General features: G+C 40.7%; 2 protein-coding genes and 2 long non-coding RNA genes across 4 annotated transcripts; 1 reads left to right on the top strand and 3 right to left on the bottom strand.

The window, feature by feature from the left end:
• Positions 1-312: 312 nt before the first annotated feature.
• LOC103971764 (uncharacterized) lies at positions 313-1,642 on the bottom strand. The gene is made up of 2 exons (XR_010481267.1): positions 802-1,642; positions 313-663 (listed from the first exon to the last, which is right to left on the bottom strand). It is a non-coding gene; the product is annotated as an uncharacterized LOC103971764 (long non-coding RNA).
• Positions 1,643-1,948: 306 nt separating this feature from the next.
• On the bottom strand, positions 1,949-8,619 carry LOC103971763 (DNA repair protein recA homolog 3, mitochondrial). The gene is made up of 8 exons (XM_009385874.3): positions 8,403-8,619; positions 7,356-7,413; positions 6,658-6,875; positions 4,990-5,077; positions 4,440-4,612; positions 3,914-4,060; positions 2,917-3,048; positions 1,949-2,648 (listed from the first exon to the last, which is right to left on the bottom strand). The coding sequence occupies exons 1-8, from the start codon at positions 8,454-8,456 to the stop codon at positions 2,298-2,300; spliced, it is 1,221 nt and encodes a 406-aa protein (XP_009384149.2). The 5' UTR covers positions 8,457-8,619; the 3' UTR covers positions 1,949-2,297.
• A 1,184-nt stretch (positions 8,620-9,803) lies between these two features.
• LOC135597478 (uncharacterized) lies at positions 9,804-11,253 on the bottom strand. Its single transcript, XR_010481266.1, has 2 exons — positions 10,298-11,253; positions 9,804-10,204 (listed from the first exon to the last, which is right to left on the bottom strand). It is a non-coding gene; the product is annotated as an uncharacterized LOC135597478 (long non-coding RNA).
• A 6,155-nt stretch (positions 11,254-17,408) lies between these two features.
• LOC135597477 (F-box/LRR-repeat protein 3-like) lies at positions 17,409-21,064 on the top strand. The gene is made up of 7 exons (XM_065090452.1): positions 17,409-18,457; positions 18,726-18,851; positions 19,151-19,255; positions 19,341-19,740; positions 19,823-19,952; positions 20,038-20,332; positions 20,450-21,064. Exons 1-7 carry the CDS (start codon positions 17,813-17,815, stop codon positions 20,717-20,719), a joined length of 1,971 nt encoding a protein of 656 aa, XP_064946524.1. The 5' UTR covers positions 17,409-17,812; the 3' UTR covers positions 20,720-21,064.
• The last annotated feature ends 202 nt before the right edge of the window (positions 21,065-21,266 follow it).

The raw sequence follows: 21,266 nt of genomic DNA, 5'->3' as shown, positions 1-21,266 counted from the left end.
CCAAGTCGCCACAGAATTGGAAGTAGTGACTGTCAAGTTATAGTGGCATTAAATTTTGACACGCAAAATAAAAAAAAAAAAAGGAAGTCAGCTGTTGAATTTTATTTGTTAGAAACTCTGCACATTTTCTTGCATAGAAAGTCTGCATTAAAATAATTTTCTCATCATGGGCATATTATTATTATTATTATTGAACTTTTAAGGAATTAGTGACCTTTCAATCATTTCAGTTGTTTCTGCTTCTGTAATTGTTTGCTATAATCCCTTCCTCTCATTAATGGATCCATTCTTCCCAAGTATTTCGAGGATAGATTGCGTAAATAATAAGTAGAAATTCTTATTCATTATGATTGATTTTTTTGAAGTCGAAGAAACAAATCATTGAGATGGCACAGAGGCTCTCAGCCTTCTCTCTCTCTCCCACTGCATAAACAAAAGAACAAGCTGCTGGTTCATTGCTTGTAGGAGAGAAGCATCTCGCGCTGCTCGGCCGCATCCTGCACCCGGAAGTTGGTGGGCCTGTAGTACCCGGTCACCGGATCCGGGATCCAGGAATTGGACGAACCAGAGGCGGCGGCAGTCGAGGAGTCGACCACCTTCCGCACCACCGGTTTCTTTTCCGCCGGTCTTCCCACAGCCGCCGCTGCTGCAGCGTATCCCCGCCTGTAGGAGACAAAACAGAACAGAGGTAAGTATGGGTCCAAAGGTTCATCCATGTATGATATAGATAGATAGATAGATAGATAGATTGTTAGAGAGAGAGAGAGAGAGAGAGAGAGATGATGATGATGATGATCCTACCTGTTCACGAAGAGGGTGATGCTGTCGGAGAGAGATGCCGCGAGAGCAGCAGCACCCGAGAGAGAGCGAGCCATCTGGTGTGTTAGATGTGAGTTTTCTTCCTTTTCTCTAGGTAGTAGTAGTAGAAAGAAAAAAAGAGGGGGAGGAGGCAGGAAGAGTGAGAGACGAGGAGACGGGACGAAGCGATGGATGGAAGTCGGCCTTCCTCTTCCTCGCTCTTCTTGATCTCCTCGTTCTCGATGGGGCGTAAGAGAGAGGGTGAGAGAGGTGTCTTTATAACAAAGGTTGCGGGAAAGGGGGACGGGCTTTGACTGACCGTGTGCCAGCGAGAGAGAGAGAGAGGGGAAAGGCGGAAGAAGGCGCACGAGAGAGAGAGAGTGGGGGAAAGAAGGAAGAAGGCGCACTGGCATATCAATTGTGGTGTCTCTTGCGCGTCGCCATAAGCCGCGTGCGTCGTCGGCTGGCATCACTATGTAGTCTTTACGGTAGAGTTCCCATGTCTTGGCCGGGCCAGGAGACATCGTTCCTCCACCTCGCAAGTTGTGGGTCCCGAAAGTAATTTTGTCGCTTCTTCTGTAAGGAAGAAAGAGATGCCTCATATGTTGTGCGGTGTGGGTCAATCAATCGTCCTTGTGGAGAACGAGGCGATGGATCCTGCTGGGGTGAGAGAACATGACCCGGGTGGGTTGAAACGGTTGCCCCCACGTTTCTAACGCTTCGCTTTGCCGACGAGGTCAAAGCGAGCCGTGGAGTCAGGCGGCGGTTTTTCTTTGGAATTGATCGTCAAGGTGCGTGCATCTGTTTTCCCCATGTTGACCGAGTCGGCGCCGAATTAGTACTCAACCGATTGGTTGACGTGTTCCCGGCCGACGCATCAAACAAAATCTTTGGGAGATCCGAAGGAGAACTTTTCGCTTCCAGAGGAAAAATAAATACATACATACATGCATACAGAAGCCATGGAACAATACTTCAAATCACAATATTTCAACGCAACAATACAGCAAATAAAAAATTAATCTTAATTATCAAGAACAAATAAAAACAAATGGAGATTAAAGGAAATAAAATAATTTTAAAATGACACAAAGCTGGTGTCATTTATTGAAATCCCACGATAAGTTTCTAAAAAAACCTAGAAAACTGATGAATTCAAGGATACATACGATTGCTGCCAAAAAAAGCTTTTCACAAGATAAATCCTACAAAATCACATGCATTATCTCAGGTTCTCTCACTTTGCTACCCAATCTTTGCATATAATCATAAATATGAAAAATAGTAAAGTACGAAGCAAAGAGTAGTTCCATATGACCATTACAAATCTGGACTTCTCTCTCTGATGCCACCATGTCCTCCAAACTTCCAGAATCAAAAGCTTAGTCCACTACACTGGACAAGATCAATTACAGATACCAATCGATCACCTGGATTTCATTTCCGGCTGAGCATGGTCTGCAAGAAAAGCCCAAACCCTTGTACAAAATGACGACACATCATACAATGGCAACAGTGTCATCTGCTGCATCAGATGCTCCATCTAGGGTGCCGCCCTCCTTATCAGCATTGTTGTTCCATAATTTCTCCCTCAGCTTCATCGTTAGTTCTTCTTGGACCCCCTCATTCTCCATGAGATAGCGTTTAAGGGCCTCTTTTCCACGGAAGCTCTTTCCGTCAAAACCATAGACAGCACCACGTTTTGTAATAAAGTCATGCTTGCAACCTAGTTCTACCATCTCTGACTCACGGGAGATCCCCTTGCCAAACTCGAGCTCAAAATGTGCTGTCTTAAATGGAGGGGCATGTTTATTCTTCACAATATTCACCAGGACATTGCTCCCCAGAGTCTGCCACAATGTCAATCATGATATGTCCGATGAGAAAACAATTACTTTTGAACTAAAGCCTAGCTTTTCACAAATGAAAGGGTTATAACAAATATAACGATGGCAAAGACTTCCCACTCCACAAGTTAAAACCATACAGCAACTCTCAAGTGTGCATTTCTAGAACTCACCGTGATTAATTAGAATTTTATGGCAAATCCAGTTCTGGACAAAATGTTTAGTGAAACTACAATCAGTATGGCAATTGAATTTTGTGTAATTATAATACCTCGTCGCCTTTTTTAACCAAGCCAAATTTTCTGACATTAAGGCGAACAGATGAATAGAACTTTAAGGCATTGCCGCCAGAGGTCACTTCTGTTGACCCACCAAATCCAAATGTCTTCATAGTTGCTCTAACCTACAAAAATGGGAGGACAGACCAAGAATTTAGTAAATGCATCTCAGGTTCCAAACTTTTGCTGTGTGTGGCAATGGAAAAATATCAGAAATTCACCGGAACCAATGTAGGTATTTTATGAGTGTCCTGCATATACCATGTTACATGTTTACAAAGACAAATCGTGGTAATAAGACCAGCGCATAGCTTCATTTCATTGCAGTGTTGCCGTATGAATCAGTCATTCAATTAATGATTTTCAATGCTTCATTGAGCTCGCAATTTTCTCAACTAAACCCAAAAATACAAAGTCAAGGTGGGTATAATCAAACAAATTTTCTTTTTGTTCATGTCACTTAGGTATATATGCATTATGGCAGGCCCAGCACACATTATGCATGCAAATAAGTTCCCCGAGGTGCAATGCCATATGCCATAACATCCATCAACTGATTGCTAATGGCTGTCAACAAATTCATGAAGCAGGAGCCAAAATCAAGTGTAGTATCAAAAATCCATAACTCAAAATACCATCATCAATTTGACAGCACAGAAAGCTGTGGATAAATACAAACCAAAAATATATAACTTGTGACTATCTATCATTACCATGTATGAAAACTGGAATCAACTGCTTAGCCTGTATTAGAATTATCCTTCAGATAATGCAGCCATGATGCAGTAGGAAAAACAATTTTTTGTAAATGACACATACAAAAAATTATATCCAAGTAGGCCCAAATAAAGATAAAAAGCCTCCAGAGAATTGGTGGCGTTGAGGCTCAAGTTCAATTCTTAAATTTATGAAGCTTTTATATCAATTACATATAAGAGAAACTCTGAGCAAATATAGCTGAAAACATGCTTGCATGTGTTTAAAACTTACCTGATTAATAAATAACAAGAGTGTCTGCGACTGGGAAAGTGAATGGGTCAACTTGCGAAGAGCTTGGCTCATCAACCTTGCTTGGAGTGCCACATGGGAATCTCCCATTTCACCATCAAGTTCAGTTTTAGGTACAAGGGCGGCCACCTGAATTCCAGAAGAAAATCAAGGGCAAAAGGTTATCAACATATTTTAACACCTATTTTTAAAATTTTAAACTTAAAAATTTTTGGCTATCAAAATACTTCTAGATTTGTCCACCATTGCAGTGTCCACAATAACTTGAATATGCAGACTCAAGATCGATGAGAATGTAATTAGCAGAAAGATATTTCACTTTACAGTTTATACAAGATATGTATGTTACAGAATCCCATGCATAGATCATCAGTTGAATGCAAGACTTCATGTCTGACAAACTATAACAATTAGACCATGATGCAAAATCCATCTCTAGGTTCAAGAAATAGAAAAAGGAAAGAAGCAGATATCTTTAAGTAACAGCTCATAGTCCTTTACGACTTACACTGTCTACAACCACAACATCAACCGAGCCACTCCTAACTAGAGTATCGACGAGACTAAGTGCCTGCTCACCACAATCTGGCTGTGAAAGAAGAAAATTATCAGTGTTAACACCAATAACCTTTGCCAATGCTGGATCCAGAGAATGCTCTGCATCTATGAAAGCACAGTAACCTGTAAAATAAAACAAATCTAGAAAGTTAGTGCATGCAGGATAGATTAAATATGAAATGTTTGAGATATTAGAAATACCACGATCACCTAAGGATGTTTAAGTTACTCTTTATAAGAGAGTGTTTTTTATGTATTCCCCTGCCCCATGCACCACAATAAGTTGTGCGGTGATAAAATTAATTCTTTCAGAGGCATGATTATCAACATACAATTCAACTGTTTCAGCAATATGCACTAACTTTTTTGATTGACGATCATGCCAACTACTGCATATTTCTCTCTAAATTGTTTATTAAAGACTACCAACTGTTTCAGAAATATGCAGAACATTACTCAAAGGAAGCATGTCAGATTGCAAGAAGCCCAAACAACATTACCTCCGTTCTTCTGTGCTTCTGCAATAACATGAAGAGCAAGTGTAGTTTTTCCAGAAGCTTCTGGACCATATATCTCCACAACACGGCCCTGCCAGACACAAAAGGCGAGCATTTCAGAACCCAGTGGATAATTACATAAAAAGAGTTATTAACATATCCAACATTTTTTTATAGTCAATACTCAATAAGTGACCGGTGGGACATTGTTGCTAATGTTGTTGGCCACTTGATGAAAGCAAATTAATGGGTTTTTTTTATGAAGAAAAGAAAAGTGTGACAAAATTGAGCACACGTCAACAGCACAATAAGAATTATACCTCTGAAAAAATAACACTCAACATGTTCAGGGGTCACTTTTGACCATATAATGGAAGCTTATTTCAATAAACCGACAGAAATATTATCATTCACCCAAAATGTCTGCATAACCACATAATCAAGTGTCTGCTTTTTCGACATTGCATATGGTATAGATCCCATTAAATAGGAAAACCAATTTCAGGCAGCAAAGAAGAAAGTGCATGTCTATTGCCTGGCAAATTCCTGAGATCAGATTCATCATTTTGTTTTTTGAATTATAAGAGCCAACCTGGGCCTTTTATATCTCTGCCTAAAATAGATTCAAAATGATGGGAGCTCCAAGCTCCATCAAGGATCAAAAGCATTTGATTCCTCTACATAGATGAGAGGGAAGAATACTTAGATAAGGTTACACTAGACGATAATTGCAATTATATAGACAAGGTTGCATGCCATAAATTATGATGAATCAGCCAATGCATGAAGAGATAACTATAGTAAATACAAAGTAATTCTATGGGAGAACAGAGAATTGACTTGCCCAGGAGCAACATCATAGTAATCATTGCTAATCCTCCATGTTCTAAATTTCACACATAATGGTTGTCACTCTGATGAACTCCAGCATCATGATACCAAGTATAAAGCTTCATCAAGGGTCAAAAGCATTTGATTCCCCAGCATTGAAGATGAGAGGGAGGAATATAATAAACACCACACCTGGCTTCGATGACTTGGAGAGAAAACAAGCTGTTTAAACCACTTCAACAACCTTGTAGAAGCCTTCACTTAGGTGTGAGCTTGTCACAGATGTTGTTCGGATAACTCATTTGTGCAAGACGAAGTTGAGACGAAACAGAATTTAGCTGGTGATTTTAACAGGGTTCATGGTGTGCTGAGTCTGTTAACATTATGCTAATGATTTGTCAAGTTGTTGATGCAAGTATTCAAGACTATAAATGAGCATAATGTTTCACTATTTGGATTGATAAATTGTCCTCACTTATATGGTGGAAGTGTCCAAGATATCTACAAACAGCCAAATGCCTCAATAGCTGGGACAACATGTTCTTCTATGTTACCATCATCCAAATAATTATGAAAAATTACGCTCAATTCAGAGATTCATATTGAACTACATATGAAGGAAAACAAAAAATGTGAGAGAATTAATAAGCTACTTAATCTAAGAATAAGCACAGAACTAAAACTACCATCAAGAGAATACATATTACTATATAAAATATAATGTTTCAGAACTATTACTTTAACTACGACAACTAACAAAGTCTAAGAACTAATCAATTTGTTAAAGATCTCATCCAACAGTACAAATATTTAGCAGACTTGACAAATATAAGTGGATACCTTCGGAAGACCTCCAATTCCCAATGCCATATCCAATGTAAAAGATCCTGTAGACACAACAGGAACTTCTTTAGGAGCAGCAGAACGGCCAAGCCACATGATCGAGCCTTTTCCATACGAAGTTAAAATCTGGTCCAAGGCTTGCTGTAAAGCCAGATCTTTCTTCGACAGGTCATTTTCACCAGTTTCAGTTCTGACTGGCTTCGATTTACTTTTTCCTACAATAACACACTTTGCAGTTCAGGTTCAGATCAACCAAAATGGCACTGATCAATAGCCTAGTACATGGACATGGCTGAAGAAAATCTTAGGGACAGAACATCCAAGCATGTGTGCATGACTCGAACCATCAAAAAGAACAGAACTTCTTAGGGAAATTTTGAGATTTAGAACAGGTGTCAATCATAAGATATACCTAATAATCCACCTAAACACCTCTTTTATCTCAGGATTATCAGAATATAGATCAGAGAAAATAAACTGACCAAGAAATAATTACTGTATAACCTAGCATAATCTGTTAATAAACATTTGCCATATTGCTTTACAGTTGAAGTGTTGTTAGCTTCTCTGCATATATACCAGGTCTTCCATTTGACTATATAACGAATCGACAGAAATAAAAAGAAAGAAAAGAAAGATGCTGGAAGTGTAAGAACACCATAATCATGTATACATGAATCATGTACTCCTGTTACCTTTACTAGAAAAGTTGTAGAATTGGATATTAGCTCCCCTGATTTCTGGCCCATATTTCTGCAAGCAGAAACATTTGCAACAAAACAATTAGCAATGTGACAGCAAGCAACAAAATAGTCCAAACTGTGACGACTGAAATCTTCTTTTGATTGATCATATTGAAACTAAAACCTGGTTATTACGGTTTGCAGAATCATGAAGAAAGAAATGCTAAATGGAAACCAGAAAACCCTCTACTTACTATCATTAACTTTACTGTATTATACCTTTGATCATCAGTAGAAAAATGATTAAGTGCTTGAAATAGACCACAAAACACTAAGGACTTGATTTTTCGTCCAACAAAGGTTTCTTAGTTTCAAGAATTCCATCTTTGTAATCTAATGGAACCACAGAACGATTGAAACAAATGATTTAAGTCGAGAATAGAACCTACGAGGCAAAGAGAAGAGCACTAGAAAAACGCCGCCATGGCTGAAGACTCTGATAAGGGGGATGCCTTAGACAAAGGAGAATAGGCGACGAAGGTATGGAAACGTCACATGTTTGTTGCCGTGGTGATCATTAGGGATTCCAAAACCTTCTCTTACAGAAAAGGGTTTAGGATTTGGGGTGCACGACACGATTTTACGTTCAAGAGAGGCTTTCTTGGTGTAAGGAAATCGGTCTTAGTAACCTAATGGCACAGCATAACGATGAAAACAAATGATTTAGGTGGCGAATAGAACCTCTGAAGCAAAGACGGCTCACTTAAAGAAAGCACACCCGAGACCGTCGACCACCAAGAACTCTTATTCGTCTTCGAGACCAAGGGAAACCTCACACATGTCTTGCCATGGCGGCCATTAGGGATTCGAGAACCCTCTCCGACAAAGAAGGGTTTAGGGTTTGGGGCATTTTTCCCTCCTTCCTCTTTCGTGCGTATATTAATGAAAATGACTACCACAAATCACGTTCGACAAGGGTTTCTTGGTGTAAAGAAATCGATCTTAGTGGACGCATTGCAGAAGAATGGAAACAGAAGATTTTTGAGTCAAGAACAGAACCTCTGAGCTAAAGAAGGCTCGCTTTAAAGAAGCGGACCGGAGAAGCCTCGCCATGGCTGTCGACCACCAAGAAGTCTTCTTCCCCCACCAAGAACCCCGAGAAGAGGCAAGTCTTACAGAAGAAGCAGCGGCGGCGAGCGAGGGAAGTAGAACCTTTTCGCCGTGACGGCTCCAAAACCCTCTCCCAGCGAAAGCAGGGTTTAGGGTGCGGGGCGGTCTTTCCCTCCCATTCATGCATGCTTTATTTAGGGTAAGAAATCGGCCGCTACTCGAGTGGTCTCCACGTGTAACGGGTACAGGTGGCCGTCAGCGGTTGGCGGATGTCTGGGTCCCGCCATCAGCACCCATCGACGATTGTGATGATCGCAGAACAATTTTGTGGGGATTTTTCAACAAGTAAAATGTTTGGAAATATAAGAAAATTAGTAATAGTGAAATTATTTAAATATGAGATATAAAAAAATTATTAAGCCAATAATATTTTTTGGATCATCGGATATTCGCACCATTATTATTTTTTTGATTTGTAAAGGGTAAATAATGAATTATAATATTAAATTCTGGCTTATCTTCGAAATTATATTATTAAAATGAATGGATGAAATTACTATTAAATATATATATTTTTTAATAAAAAATAATAAATTGATATATTTCATAAAATAAAAGATAATTAGTAAGGTGTGAATGAATAGTAATTAAAAGAGGGAGACCAAAAAATATTTTACTAATATTAAAAATAAAAATTTAAAGTAAATAAAAAAAATATTTTTTTTTTGGATAAAATTCGAGGACGACAACAGATCCAATATCGATTTAAAAGCACAATAAAATAAAAATAAAATAAAATATTTGAAAACCTAATTCTATTACACACGTCATCACCTCCTTGGCAGTGGGTAATGGTGAGTGCCGCAAGATCAAATCCAGCATATGGTGGTGGTGGGCTTCTTCTTCTTCACCCACCATCGGATTAGTATGGTCTCATCGAAGCGAGCAGTACAATCAAACATTCAATCATCAGTAACTTGCGTGCCAAACACATATAGTTTTCACATGAACATCTGAGTCAGCTTTTGGTGCTTTGTATAAAGTCGGGACCCAATGATGTCTCCATCAGACATCTATCTAGCGATCATAAACTGAGGAAGAGAACACAAATGTTAAGCTTCTGCTTTGTTCCTGGAAACCACTCTGTTCTCTAACACATTGATCTCTGCAGCACTTCTCTGATTTGATATGGGGAGACTCGATTCTGAGACTTCCTTCTGACATGTTCTTGAGGCATCTTCTTTAGAAAAAGGTAAAACAAAAGAAAGAAAGAAAAGTTCTTCTCCAACGTAGCAGAAAAGTGGTTCCGAACTAAAACAAAATGGAGTATGCAAACAGAGAAAGAGTGCATTAATCTAATATATATATATATATATATATATAATATGTTTATTTATCGAAGTAAGAACAAAACAATGTAATCTGAGAAGGAACAGAGTACATGAGGCTCCCGCAAACCCATTCCCTTAAGAATGGAATGAAGAGGGGGAAAACAGGAAGGCGAGGGTATTTTGGTCAATACACCAAAACCAGGTGCTTGGCCAAAGCAGTAACGACACTACGCGAAACCACCGGCCACGGCCCGCCCTTTTCGGGTCGCCCTCCCCGGCCGGCAGCGCTCCGACTGGGCTCCGGCGTCAGCCGCCGAGGCAGCCGCGGCGGCGAGGGAGCATTGGTCCCTCCGCCCGCTCTCCTCGTCCATAAATATCTGGCGGCAGCGGCACTCCACGCTGCAGAACGCTCGGTCCCCCCTGCAGGGCGAAAACCCACCCGACCGAAACTTGGAGAGCGAGCAAACCGGGCAGAGATGAGAATGAGCGGAAGCCAAAGGTTCTGTGACTCACCTGTACATGTAGATATCATTGCCCTGTTGCAGCTTCTTCCGGCAAAGGTAGCAGCGTTCCAGGAAAGGGCTGGTGGCGAAGGAGGAAGGAGGAGAAGAGAGAGAAGAGTTCTTAACGAGGGAGGTTTTGCTTATGATGTGAGTGTATTTTGGCAAGCTGTTGTGTGTTTCCAAGAGAACGCTTAGACCAGCCATGTCACTGTCGTCGCCGCTGCCGCTACTACCGTTGATATGCTCTCCTTTCCTGCGTGGCGGTGGCGCTGCGAGGGCTTTAAAGGGGAAGGGCAGCGTGTGGTGCACCGCAGGAACAGGTTGGTGGAGTGGAAGCAACGAAGGGGATTGGGGAAGAGTAGGATGAGAGGGATGGGGAACTTTTGGATTCTTGGACATGGGCGGGTGGTTTGTAGTCGACGTGAGAGTACACATCAACCGAGTATCTGATTGGGGAATGTGGTCATCTTCTGCGATCCGAAACGGAACTCAGTGGCCACCACCTCGCAGCCAAGGCAAAAGAGGTGTGGCAGCACACCAACAACAACAAGCTGCGGACTGCTGAGCGCACAGGGCAACAGGATTTGCTCGCAAACGATGTTTCATGCACAGCACTTGTGATCGGAAGCCTCCATTTCCGAAGAAAAGCTTCCGAAAGGCTTAAGAGTAGTTTCATCCCAGTGATTAGCACCGGGAGAGTTGTGCAGGAAGGTTTGCTGGCTCATCATCATCATCATCATCAGGGGAAGCAAACGATACATTTCCATCAGTACATGGCATCCGAGTCATTAGCTGTCGATGTTTTACGGATGCGGAGACGACGAGAGCAATCATTTTTGGAGGAGCAGCAGAAAGGATTGGTGTGGGTCAGTGGGGCTACCGAATGCCGTCCACCTGTTCTGGAAAATGCTAGAGCGGGTAAAAGGTGCGTTGTCTGCACCTTCTCGATCCACTCACTGCTCCCGTCGATCTCGACCTGCTTCGCCAACACACGGGATCGGTCTCACGACTGTAACTAGCGTGAGCGGCGGAGGCGAGAGGGGTCCCGAGTCACAAGCTGGATCTACGTGCCCTCCTCTGCTTTGGATCGCGCAGCGGCACTACATGCATTGTCTCCGTTAAGGAGGAAGCAGAGGTACTAAGATTCCTTTAATTATTAGACCCCCCAAACTGTGGGCAAAAGTTAAAACGAGTAGGTGGGTCACGATGGTGCCTTCTTTTCTTCCTTCCTTTGTCCACTGCTGTTCCCAGCAGTAATCATCATCATCATCATCTCCTCTCCTCTGCTCTGCTCTGCTCTGCTCGGTTGACTCGTTAGCGGATCATTGGCGAGACATAATCTAGCTTTAGAAGATTTGCTCTATCCTTGTGGAAGCAGCAGGAGTGTGTCGAACTTAGAATTAGAATCTCTTCGCCATTAGAAGATGTGTGTTGTGTTTGAGGTGAGGGGAATGATTGATTCCTGGAGGAGGAAGCAAGGAAAAGCAGTGGACACTTACCTACCGAATTGAAAGACCGCATGATGCGATGGGGTCTACCAGAGTGGGAAGTAATTGGTCCCATCTGACCTTCTCTCTCCTTGCAATCAGTGGGCGTGTCATCTTTTGAAGTGGTGAAAAGTTCGTGCAGGGCAGTGGACAGCACACACCCGTTTGTCCGATCTCCTGCACGGCATCCAGCGAGCAGATACATAATTATTTTTGTTATTGGGTATACAATATTTATAGTTAATATTTTCTTAAAAATATATTTAAAGTTTGTAGTAAAAACTTCTTATATCTCTCTATTTCCTATTATTAATTTATATCATTCTATGTGATTTTCACTATTTCATAATTTATCGTAGCTAATCACAAGAGATCACGTCGGGATTTTATACAACATTTCGACTGAATTTGACATGTTGAGTTTCGATTGACAAAATACAAGTCATGTCGTCACATGATGAATTATTTTGAACATTCAACATTTAGTCTCGTACGTAAGTACTAATGAGTACTTTAAGTGTAAACTTCCAAACCTTCCATTATTGAGGAGCATATTTGATACATTATCACTAGACACTTAGAAAATGAATTTGATATACCGCAGTCAAATTGATATTACGAGTGTAAAATTTGCTCAATAGAGTTTGGGATCATTTGATATTATTGATAAATTCATTTGATACATCACCACCCTTCCATCGATTTTGATAAATAATTAATAACAGATAAAATTTCTCTAATTATATGAGAAAATATCTCTATTCTGTTGAGGTAAATCTTTTCTCCTAATCTGTATAAATAGGAGAGGACATGTTAATGCATTGAAGCTTCTTCGACAAGGCTTCTTCAATAATTCTTCTTACCTTCTATTCTTTCCAACAATAATAATTATGGGTTTTAATCATGTAGCTTATCGTAACCAGTATTTTGCTTCACATAAAGTTTATTTTTTTATATATTAAAAATTCAGATAATTATTAACAAATATTATTAATCAATTTCATAATCTTATTATTATTATTATTATATTGTCTTGATATAGTCAATTTAAGTAAGAACTACATCCTCGTCATGATACTTTAATTTCATCGATACATTTCATAATAATAATAATATTATTATTATTATATTGATTTCAATATTATTTGATTTAATTAATATTATAATATTAATTTAAATCAGTTCGAACCGATAAATAGCTCGATCATTGATGTTTGATCGAACCGGTTCAACGGGAGGAAGAAGAGGCGGGAAAGTGAAGGCCGTTTTAAAACCGTGGTCTGAAACGGAAACACATCCTAAGAAGAGGAGGGAAAGTGATGGCCGTTTTAAAACCGTGGTCTGAGACGATAAGTGCCATCTCTCTCTCTCTCTCTCTCTCTCTCTCTCTCTCTCTCTCTCAACTTCTAAGATCCTTGCCTCTGGTCTATACCACTCCTGCCTCTCTCGATCCTTCGCCGACTTCAACAGATCCGCCTTCTCCCTTCCATGCAGGCTCCGATCGACCCCAAGAGGTCGATCTGGGACGAGGTTCTTTTCGGGAAGGCAGGCGCTCGGATCCGGAGCAAGCCGGAGGTGGTGGAGGACATGAAGAGTACGAGGAGAGGGAGACCAGGCTCGCCAGGGCTCTTCTGATGAGGACGAGGAAGAGGACATCGTGGTCAAGGAGGAGGATCAACGGTCGGTAGCCGATGCTGGCAAGATTTGCCTGACGAACTTTATGGTAAGTTTGTGGCCCTTTTATGCAATTTATGTTGTTGATTTGCATTACGTTAAATAGATTAGGGAGTATGGTTTCTTGTCGCTTTGGATGTTGGAAATGTTGTTTAGGAAATGCGTCAAAATGAATTAAATGAATACAAATGACTTGTTTAGGGCTTCTGTAATGCGACTCTGAGACCAAGTTGATAGTTAAGTTCGCAGGATTAGTCAAAATTTTGTTGGATTTGATGAGGACCGATTGGGATCAACCGAAATCAACAGGGTGTCACTCAGATGTGGCATGCTGAACCTTCTGAATTATCTAGAATATGTATAGAATGTGATCGAAACAACCAAAAGGTAGCAGGAATTGGCCATTGGCTGGAACCCAGTTGAAATTTGATTTAACTCGATTAAGTGACGACCATGTCTGGTTTATACCCTTGAAGGTGCTTATCTCATCATTGGACCTGGCTGAACTAAACATGCTTTTGAGATTGGCTGCTGGGTGTTAGCTAAACATGATTGTTGTTGTGTGATCTTATGAACCATGGTTATAGTTGATAACGTGATGATGGGATCGAGTGATCATTGTATAAATCAAACGATCGTCCCTTGACGATGTGTTGATTAGTATATAATCTATCAATATACAAGGGAGGAATAGGAACTTAACTTCGGACAAAAATGAAGTTATAGGCATTTCCTCATCTCGGTATGGTTAGTGAATCCCTGCAAGAAGAACTTCGTTCTAGTGTGTAACTTGCTACAGTGGCAATTTTAATCCTGTACATTCAACCTTGAGAGATTCAAAAGGTCAGGGTATTTCAGAAATAATTGTTTGCTACTGAAAACATCTGTTCTAGATCTGTAGTAAGTTTTTTTTTTGGTATCTATCTCAAGCATTCAATTCTCATTTTCATCATTTAGAACTAGTTGCTTGAGGGATTAAAGACATAATCATTAACTCATACAGACAATTCTTTAGTATAGTGATTGCCTCATTGGTAATTTTGTCATGCTTAACAAGATAATGAGTTCTCATGCTTGTGAAAACTATGTTGTCATGCATTTTTTGTGGTCAAATTATGCAAGTTTAATTTTGGTTGATTATACTTGTGTAGTAAGTCTTCTGTATTCAGAATGAGAATGCTTTTCTACTGTGTGCTTCAAGAGCAAGTTTTGAAAGCACACTACGAAGTAGGGTCGGGTAAGAGCAAGTGAACATCCTTCTAAAGAGCTGTGTAATCGTTTTTATAAATGGGGTCATAATGATAATTTGATGGACATTAGAAGAAACAATTTGGCTGTCCAAAAAGTGCAAAAGTCTGGTGCATTCATGGAGTAATAAACATTATTGATGGAGTCAATTTAAATGGTTGGATTGCTTGTAGCTATGCTATCTGGAGCTTGGATCACTCTAGAATATGGAATGAAAATGTCCGAGTGAAGCGTAATATTAAAATGAGGGCAGACTTATATTCAGAACTCAGAATGCATCTTATTGATCACACACACAAAAGTTAAATTGGGATCTCTATATTTACAAAAGTGAAATATTAAAATCCTTATACAGATTTAAAAAGATAATTTTATAAGATTAAAAAAAAAATTTAAAAATTTTATTTAAATATTTCACTTTCGTAAGTATAGAGATCTGTAACTTTTGAAAATATAAAAATTAAGATACTAAATGTAACTAATTATATGAGTAATATGTAATTAGCCTCATATATACAAATATGCATATATTATTCGGGGACTAGATAGCCTCAAGATAATTCATTATAGTCTTGTATAGTGAACCAAAATTGTTCTGAAAATACTATGCCGGTAGCCCTCAGTAAGCTTATTAAAGACGATAATGAATTTAAGTATCTCTAATTGAGTGTTCTTTTGCATTTTTTAGTATGAGCGTTGGAGGTTAAGTCACAGATCTTTAGTAACATAGAATCCAAGATTATAGATACTGTTTCAATATCAATTTTCACCCCTACCAGACTGGTATGGTACTCGGTGCTATACTGATCTGTACGGCTGGTATCACTGAAGAAACATACTAAGATTATGAATACTGATCGGTACTAGTTCTGTGATCTAGCACTGCTCTGGTAACCACTGGTTGGTGCATATTGATCCAACCAGTATTTGAAAAGTGAGAAGCATGTCACATTGTGTTTGACGATATAATATATCCTCTTATTGCAAAACTTGTGTTGTTTCTTTGGTAAGTGCTATTTAATGAGTCTTTGTTGGTAGAATGGCTTTAACCCATTGAATTAGAAAGCATGATATTTGAGGTAAGAGGGTTTTGTACATAGTGTTGCAAGTTCGAAATACTCTTTATATGATTGCATTATGTGTATCAATCCACAAAGCAAATAAAAATATATCTTACTTATTCTCTGTGTTATATCTATCTGTTAAACCAGTTGTGCTAGTAGCCTTATTCCACGATGTTTCTTTGATTCTCCAGGTCTCTTGAGAGGGCCATCATGGATACTCTTACAGGACATATTTTTTATATTAGAATTGTTTATCCCCAAGATAATAAAAAGAGCATATTTGATTTCTCCAAGAGGAATGATGAACCAATGGAGTGAACAAAGTGGAAATGTGCTTATCGTGGGTCAGATTGATGTGTCATCATCCAACCTTTTCAATCCGTAAGACTAATCTTTTAGTTCTTTTTTGTTTTCATACATAAATATTCTCCTCTATTTTGGTCTTATCATCATTAAGGTGTAAAACTTAAAATAATCACAATATTGGAGATTAAAATTGTGAAAAGGACTATTGCATTTAAGAGTTTAAACTAATAAATGACATATCATTTGATTTATATCTTTTAACCCAAGTTATCATCATTCTCTTATCTATTTTTTCTTTAACCAAAAGAAAAATAAATGAGATTTGAGAACAACTTATGGGTCGTGTAATGGGGGTGAAGATCGCAACAGAGGGAGGTGGTGACGTGCAAGAAACATGGGGGAGTCGACGTATTGGCCCTCGTTAATGGGACCCACCAACTTGAAGAAAGAAGTAGGTACAATCGTCCTTCGATATGTATGAACCATCCACATCGTCGGGCCCCATGTTTCCTTGTCGTTATGTCTGTTATATTTATTATGGGATACATTTTTATTAGAAACTTCTTCTCAAACTATGAGGTCTCTTCTTGGTATCATCACCCCTATTAAAAAAAACTTTTATTGATGTTTTTTTCATTTGTAGAAGATAATTTTGTTGACGTACAAAGTTCATCTTTTATCATCACCCCTATTTAAAAAAACTTTTATTGATATTTTTTCATTTATAAAAGATAATTTTGTCGACGTACAAAGTTCATCTTTTATCACCTGCACCTTTATGGACACACGCCGACTACCTGGTGCCCGTTGCCCTCGTCTGTCACTAGTCGTCTCTTCTACCGATAATCTCTTGTTATCCTTGTCTTCTTCGTTATTTTCATTCATATCTTTGATAGAGGAGGTTATAGGTGAAGTGGACTCGTGGCCATTTACAAAGGCAAATGTGATGAAGATACAGATAAAATAATTTTTTAATAATAATTTTTTTTGAAAATGAGATGCCCATCAAAAATTTCTATATATATATATATATATATATATATATATATATATATATTTTTTTTCCGAAAAGGTACCCTTTGTATCGTTCCATAGTTTCCTGTTTGGGGTCATCAGAAACTTCTCTCTAGCGGATCACGGGGCCCGCCTGCCACCGATGGATGAGTGAACCCCGCTCCATCCGAGAGTGTTAAGTTTTGGGGCAGCACGAAAAGTTCCATCTTGCACGAACGGGAACGGGAACGGCGCCGTGTAACTTCGTCACCACCGATCCCAGGTGCCGCCTTCTCCAATACCCAACCGCCATGTGGTCCCCATTCCTACTCTTTATTCCCAAATCACCCTCCTTTAGAACCCTTATTTACGCATCGCGGCAGCCGTCCCTTCTTCTTTTGTCTATCACAGCCCATCTGGGTATTAAAGTCATTTAGTTATATGGAGGAGATACGCTGACCTGGTGCAGGCGGTAACCCAGTCAGGCTTCTCTTCTCCTCCCCCTTCCTTCCTTCGGCACTATCTTCTCCCGAAGAAGAAGAAGAAGAGGGGTTGAGAGGCCAACAACTCTTCATTTGCTTCTTCCTCTCGGCCAATAATGCGCTCTGCACGTGGAAGAGCACCGCTTCTCCGGAGACCCAACAGCCTCAACGACGCCTCTCCTCCCTCTGCCGCCGTCCTTCCTCTTCGTCCCCACCTGAGCTAATGCAATATCACTCCAAATAGGAAGAGACACGGAGGGGAGGGGAGGCGATGGAGAGGGCACCGCAGCAGTCGTCCGACTCCATTCTGGCCACCCTCTCGGTGGACCTGTTGATCCAGATCCTCGACCGCGTAGCCGACTCCCGCGACCGCAAGTCATGGCGCCAAGTCTGCCGCGGCTTCCTCCACGCGGAGGCGCTCCGCCGCCGCTCACTCCGCGTCCTCCGCCTCGAGGCCCTCCAGGGGCTCCTCCGCCGATACGCCGCCTGCCTCGAGCGCCTCGACCTCTCCGCCTGCCCGTCTCTCGACGACCACGCTCTGGCCGCTGCCCTTGCCGCCGGGGCGGGCCTCTGGCGGCTCAGGTCCATCAACCTCAGCCGCGCCAGCGGGGTCGGGTGGCGGGGGCTGGCGGCGCTCGCGAAGGCGTGCCCCCACCTGGAGGCCGTGGACCTGTCGCACTGCGTCGGGGTCGGGGACCGGGAAGCCGCCTCTCTGGCCGCGGCCGCGGGGCTGAGGGACCTATGGCTGGATAAGTGCCTCGGGTTGACGGACGTTGGGCTCGCCAAGGTGGCGGTGGGGTGCCCCGCGCTGGAGATGCTCGGGATCAAGTGGTGCCTGGAGATCTCGGACATTGGGATCGAGCTTCTCGCCAAGAAGTGCCAAAATCTTAGAGTTTTAGACATCTCTTATCTCAAGGTGAGCCCCAAGTCTTTGTCCTCCTCCTTGGATCTTTGGGAAACTGTGGCGAATGCAATTGTGTACAATGATCCGATCCGCATTTATTCTGTTCTCTTTTGTTTCTCCTCCGAGCTGTTGAGACGACATTATATGTTAACTAGGAAGCAGTGAAGTTGACAGAACTATTGATCTGAGCGCTAAAATCTCAATTTTTGCTGTTGATCTTAGGAATCTTTGTATCTAATGGAGCTCTTACCTGCTGTGACTTCTTCTTTCTCCTTTTCAGATAACAAATAGATCACTTCAATTTGTCTCCTCCCTTCGAAAGCTGGAAGATCTGAGCATGGTAGGATGCTCCCATATAAATGATGAAGGATTACAATTTCTCAACAATGGGAGCAACTCATTGCAGGTATATCTTGGTACATCTTTTCCTCGTTTTGCTTTTTCTTCACTGTTTATCACAAAAGCATCAGTTGCATGTCAAAATAGCCTCAGGATTCTACGGCACGAGGAAAATAATATAGACCAGAATTTGAAAATCCTTCTCATATTCGTTGGCATTTTCAAATAATCTCCCAACAAATGCCATTTGTTAGAGAGATGCACAACAGTTAAATCCTGATATATGTAGCAATGCCACTGCAGATTAGCAAATCATGTGGAGAATTAAGGGGGCAGTTATTGATTAATGCGTATGCTTGTTTGCAGAGTGTTGATGTTTCTCGGTGTGAGAATGTGACTTCTAGTGGCTTAATCTCAGTAATTGAAGGGCACAAGTACCTGCAAGACCTTAATATTGGGGACTGTTTTCCCGTAAGGCTTTGACATTGCGGCACCCGTTGCGAGCTTCTTTTTCCATTTTTTTCTCCCACCATTGATGTAATGTTGGATTTTGCAGGAGCTGGCACCACTCTTTCTTTCCAAGTTGAATTATTTGAGGGATAGCTTGACTGTGCTTAAACTTGATGGCTTTCAAGTTTTTGCTCCAAGCCTTAAGATAATTGGCCTCAACTGCAGGAATTTGGTGGAGATTGGGCTTAGTAAATGTAAGTGGGTGACTGATGAAGGGGTCTCCGAGCTTGTAGCTGGCTGTGTCAATCTAACGACCATCGATCTAACATGCTGCCACCTGCTAACCAACAAAGCCCTTGTGGCTATAGGAGATAAATGTAAAAATCTTACGTGTCTCCAATTAGAATCCTGCAAATTAATAACTGACAATGGCCTTGATTGTATTGGGACCTGTTGCTCCAATCTTGAAGAAATAGATCTCACTGACTGTACCATGACCAATGCTGGTAAGACCATTATTCTCATGAATTTTCGAAAACTTTTGTGCTAAAAGTGGCATCATGTTCACTTGAAATCTATGCTTTGCAGCAATGAAGTATTTATCCAGGTGTTCAGAGCTGACTGTCTTGAAATTAGGCCTTTGTGACAAAGTTTCTGACGAAGGTCTTGTTCACATTGCATCCAATTGCAAAAAGCTTCATGTCCTTGATCTTTATCGGTATGTTTACTTTGTTGTGTACTTGAGCATTTTCTTTTAGGTTTTGCAAATCTGAAGGAAATCACAAATCCAATGGCCTTCACAGCTGCTTTGAGGTCACTGATGATGGATTGGCTGCCATAGCTACTGGCTGCAAGAGAATAAAGAACCTGAACCTTTGCTACTGCACACGGATCACTGACCTAGGACTGAAGCATCTAAGTTGTTTGGAGGACCTGCATGATCTTGAACTGAGGGGTGTACATTGCGTTACAAGTTTAGGAATAACTGCTATTGCAAATGGTTGCCAGCACCTTACTGAACTGGATTTGAAGCACTGCCATCTGGTAGATGATGCTGGTTTATTTGCTCTTGGGCAATATACTAAAAATCTCAGACAGGTCAGTGACTTGCCATCTGAAATTCTTCTCTTATTGCTTGATATCAAGAAACTCTGGAAATGATCTGGTGAAAAATAAGAGAAAAAGATACGGAATCTGATTCAGTTTCTTTTGTAGGCAAATCTATCGTACTGCCAAGTTTCAAGCATGGGCCTGTGCAACCTGCTTGGCTCTTTGAAGTGCCTGCAGGATGTAAAGCTGGTGCATCTGACTCAAGTGCCAGTTGAGGGGTTTGAGTCTGCACTGAGAGCTTCTGGTGGAAGGTTAAAGAAGCTGAAGCTACTTACTGGGTTGAGGCATCTGCTTTCCCCAGGACTAATTCAGATGTTGCAGGCTAGGGGGTGCCGAATTCGATGGGTTGATAAGCCTCTGAACCTTGTTCCATAGGCAAAATCCTGCATTATTTTCTATTCTTAGGCTTTGATGATCTAGTTGAAAAACAAATGTTTTTCATATGCCTATTAACACATCTTGCTTGCTAACATTCCCCAGTTGATGCCTCCTTTGCATCAAAGTAGCCTGTGTTGGAACATTGTAAAAGACTTGCTATTTTTGAAGGGGGTGCTCTCATTAACATTGAAATTTTGGAGGAGATCAATTAGCATCAAATGGGGTATTTGGCAAGCAAATTATTTTTGCCAAAGGTGTTGTCATGAATCGTTCTAACTGATACAATTAATTCATGCTACTTGGTAACTGCATAGCTGACCAATGGTAGTAGAGGTTGAGATATCTAACCTTTTTCTGTGTTTCTCGCGTCACATCCAGTAGCTTCATCTTGTCCAATTGCTCCTCTAAATTTGAAGTTTGTTCTGCTAAACCCGTTGAAACAAGCCTGAGGAGTTGGCCCTGACAAACAAATGCATAATTAGCACAATTAATTATGGTATACTTTTTGTGTTAGCTTTTGAGCTAGGTATACAATGTGCAACTC

Source organism: Musa acuminata, chromosome BXJ1-11 (assembly GCF_036884655.1).
Source record: "Musa acuminata AAA Group cultivar baxijiao chromosome BXJ1-11, Cavendish_Baxijiao_AAA, whole genome shotgun sequence".
NCBI classification, from domain to species: domain Eukaryota; kingdom Viridiplantae; phylum Streptophyta; class Magnoliopsida; order Zingiberales; family Musaceae; genus Musa; species Musa acuminata.
Note: the sequence above shows the minus strand (reverse complement) of the source record. Positions and strands in the feature narration are given on the sequence as shown.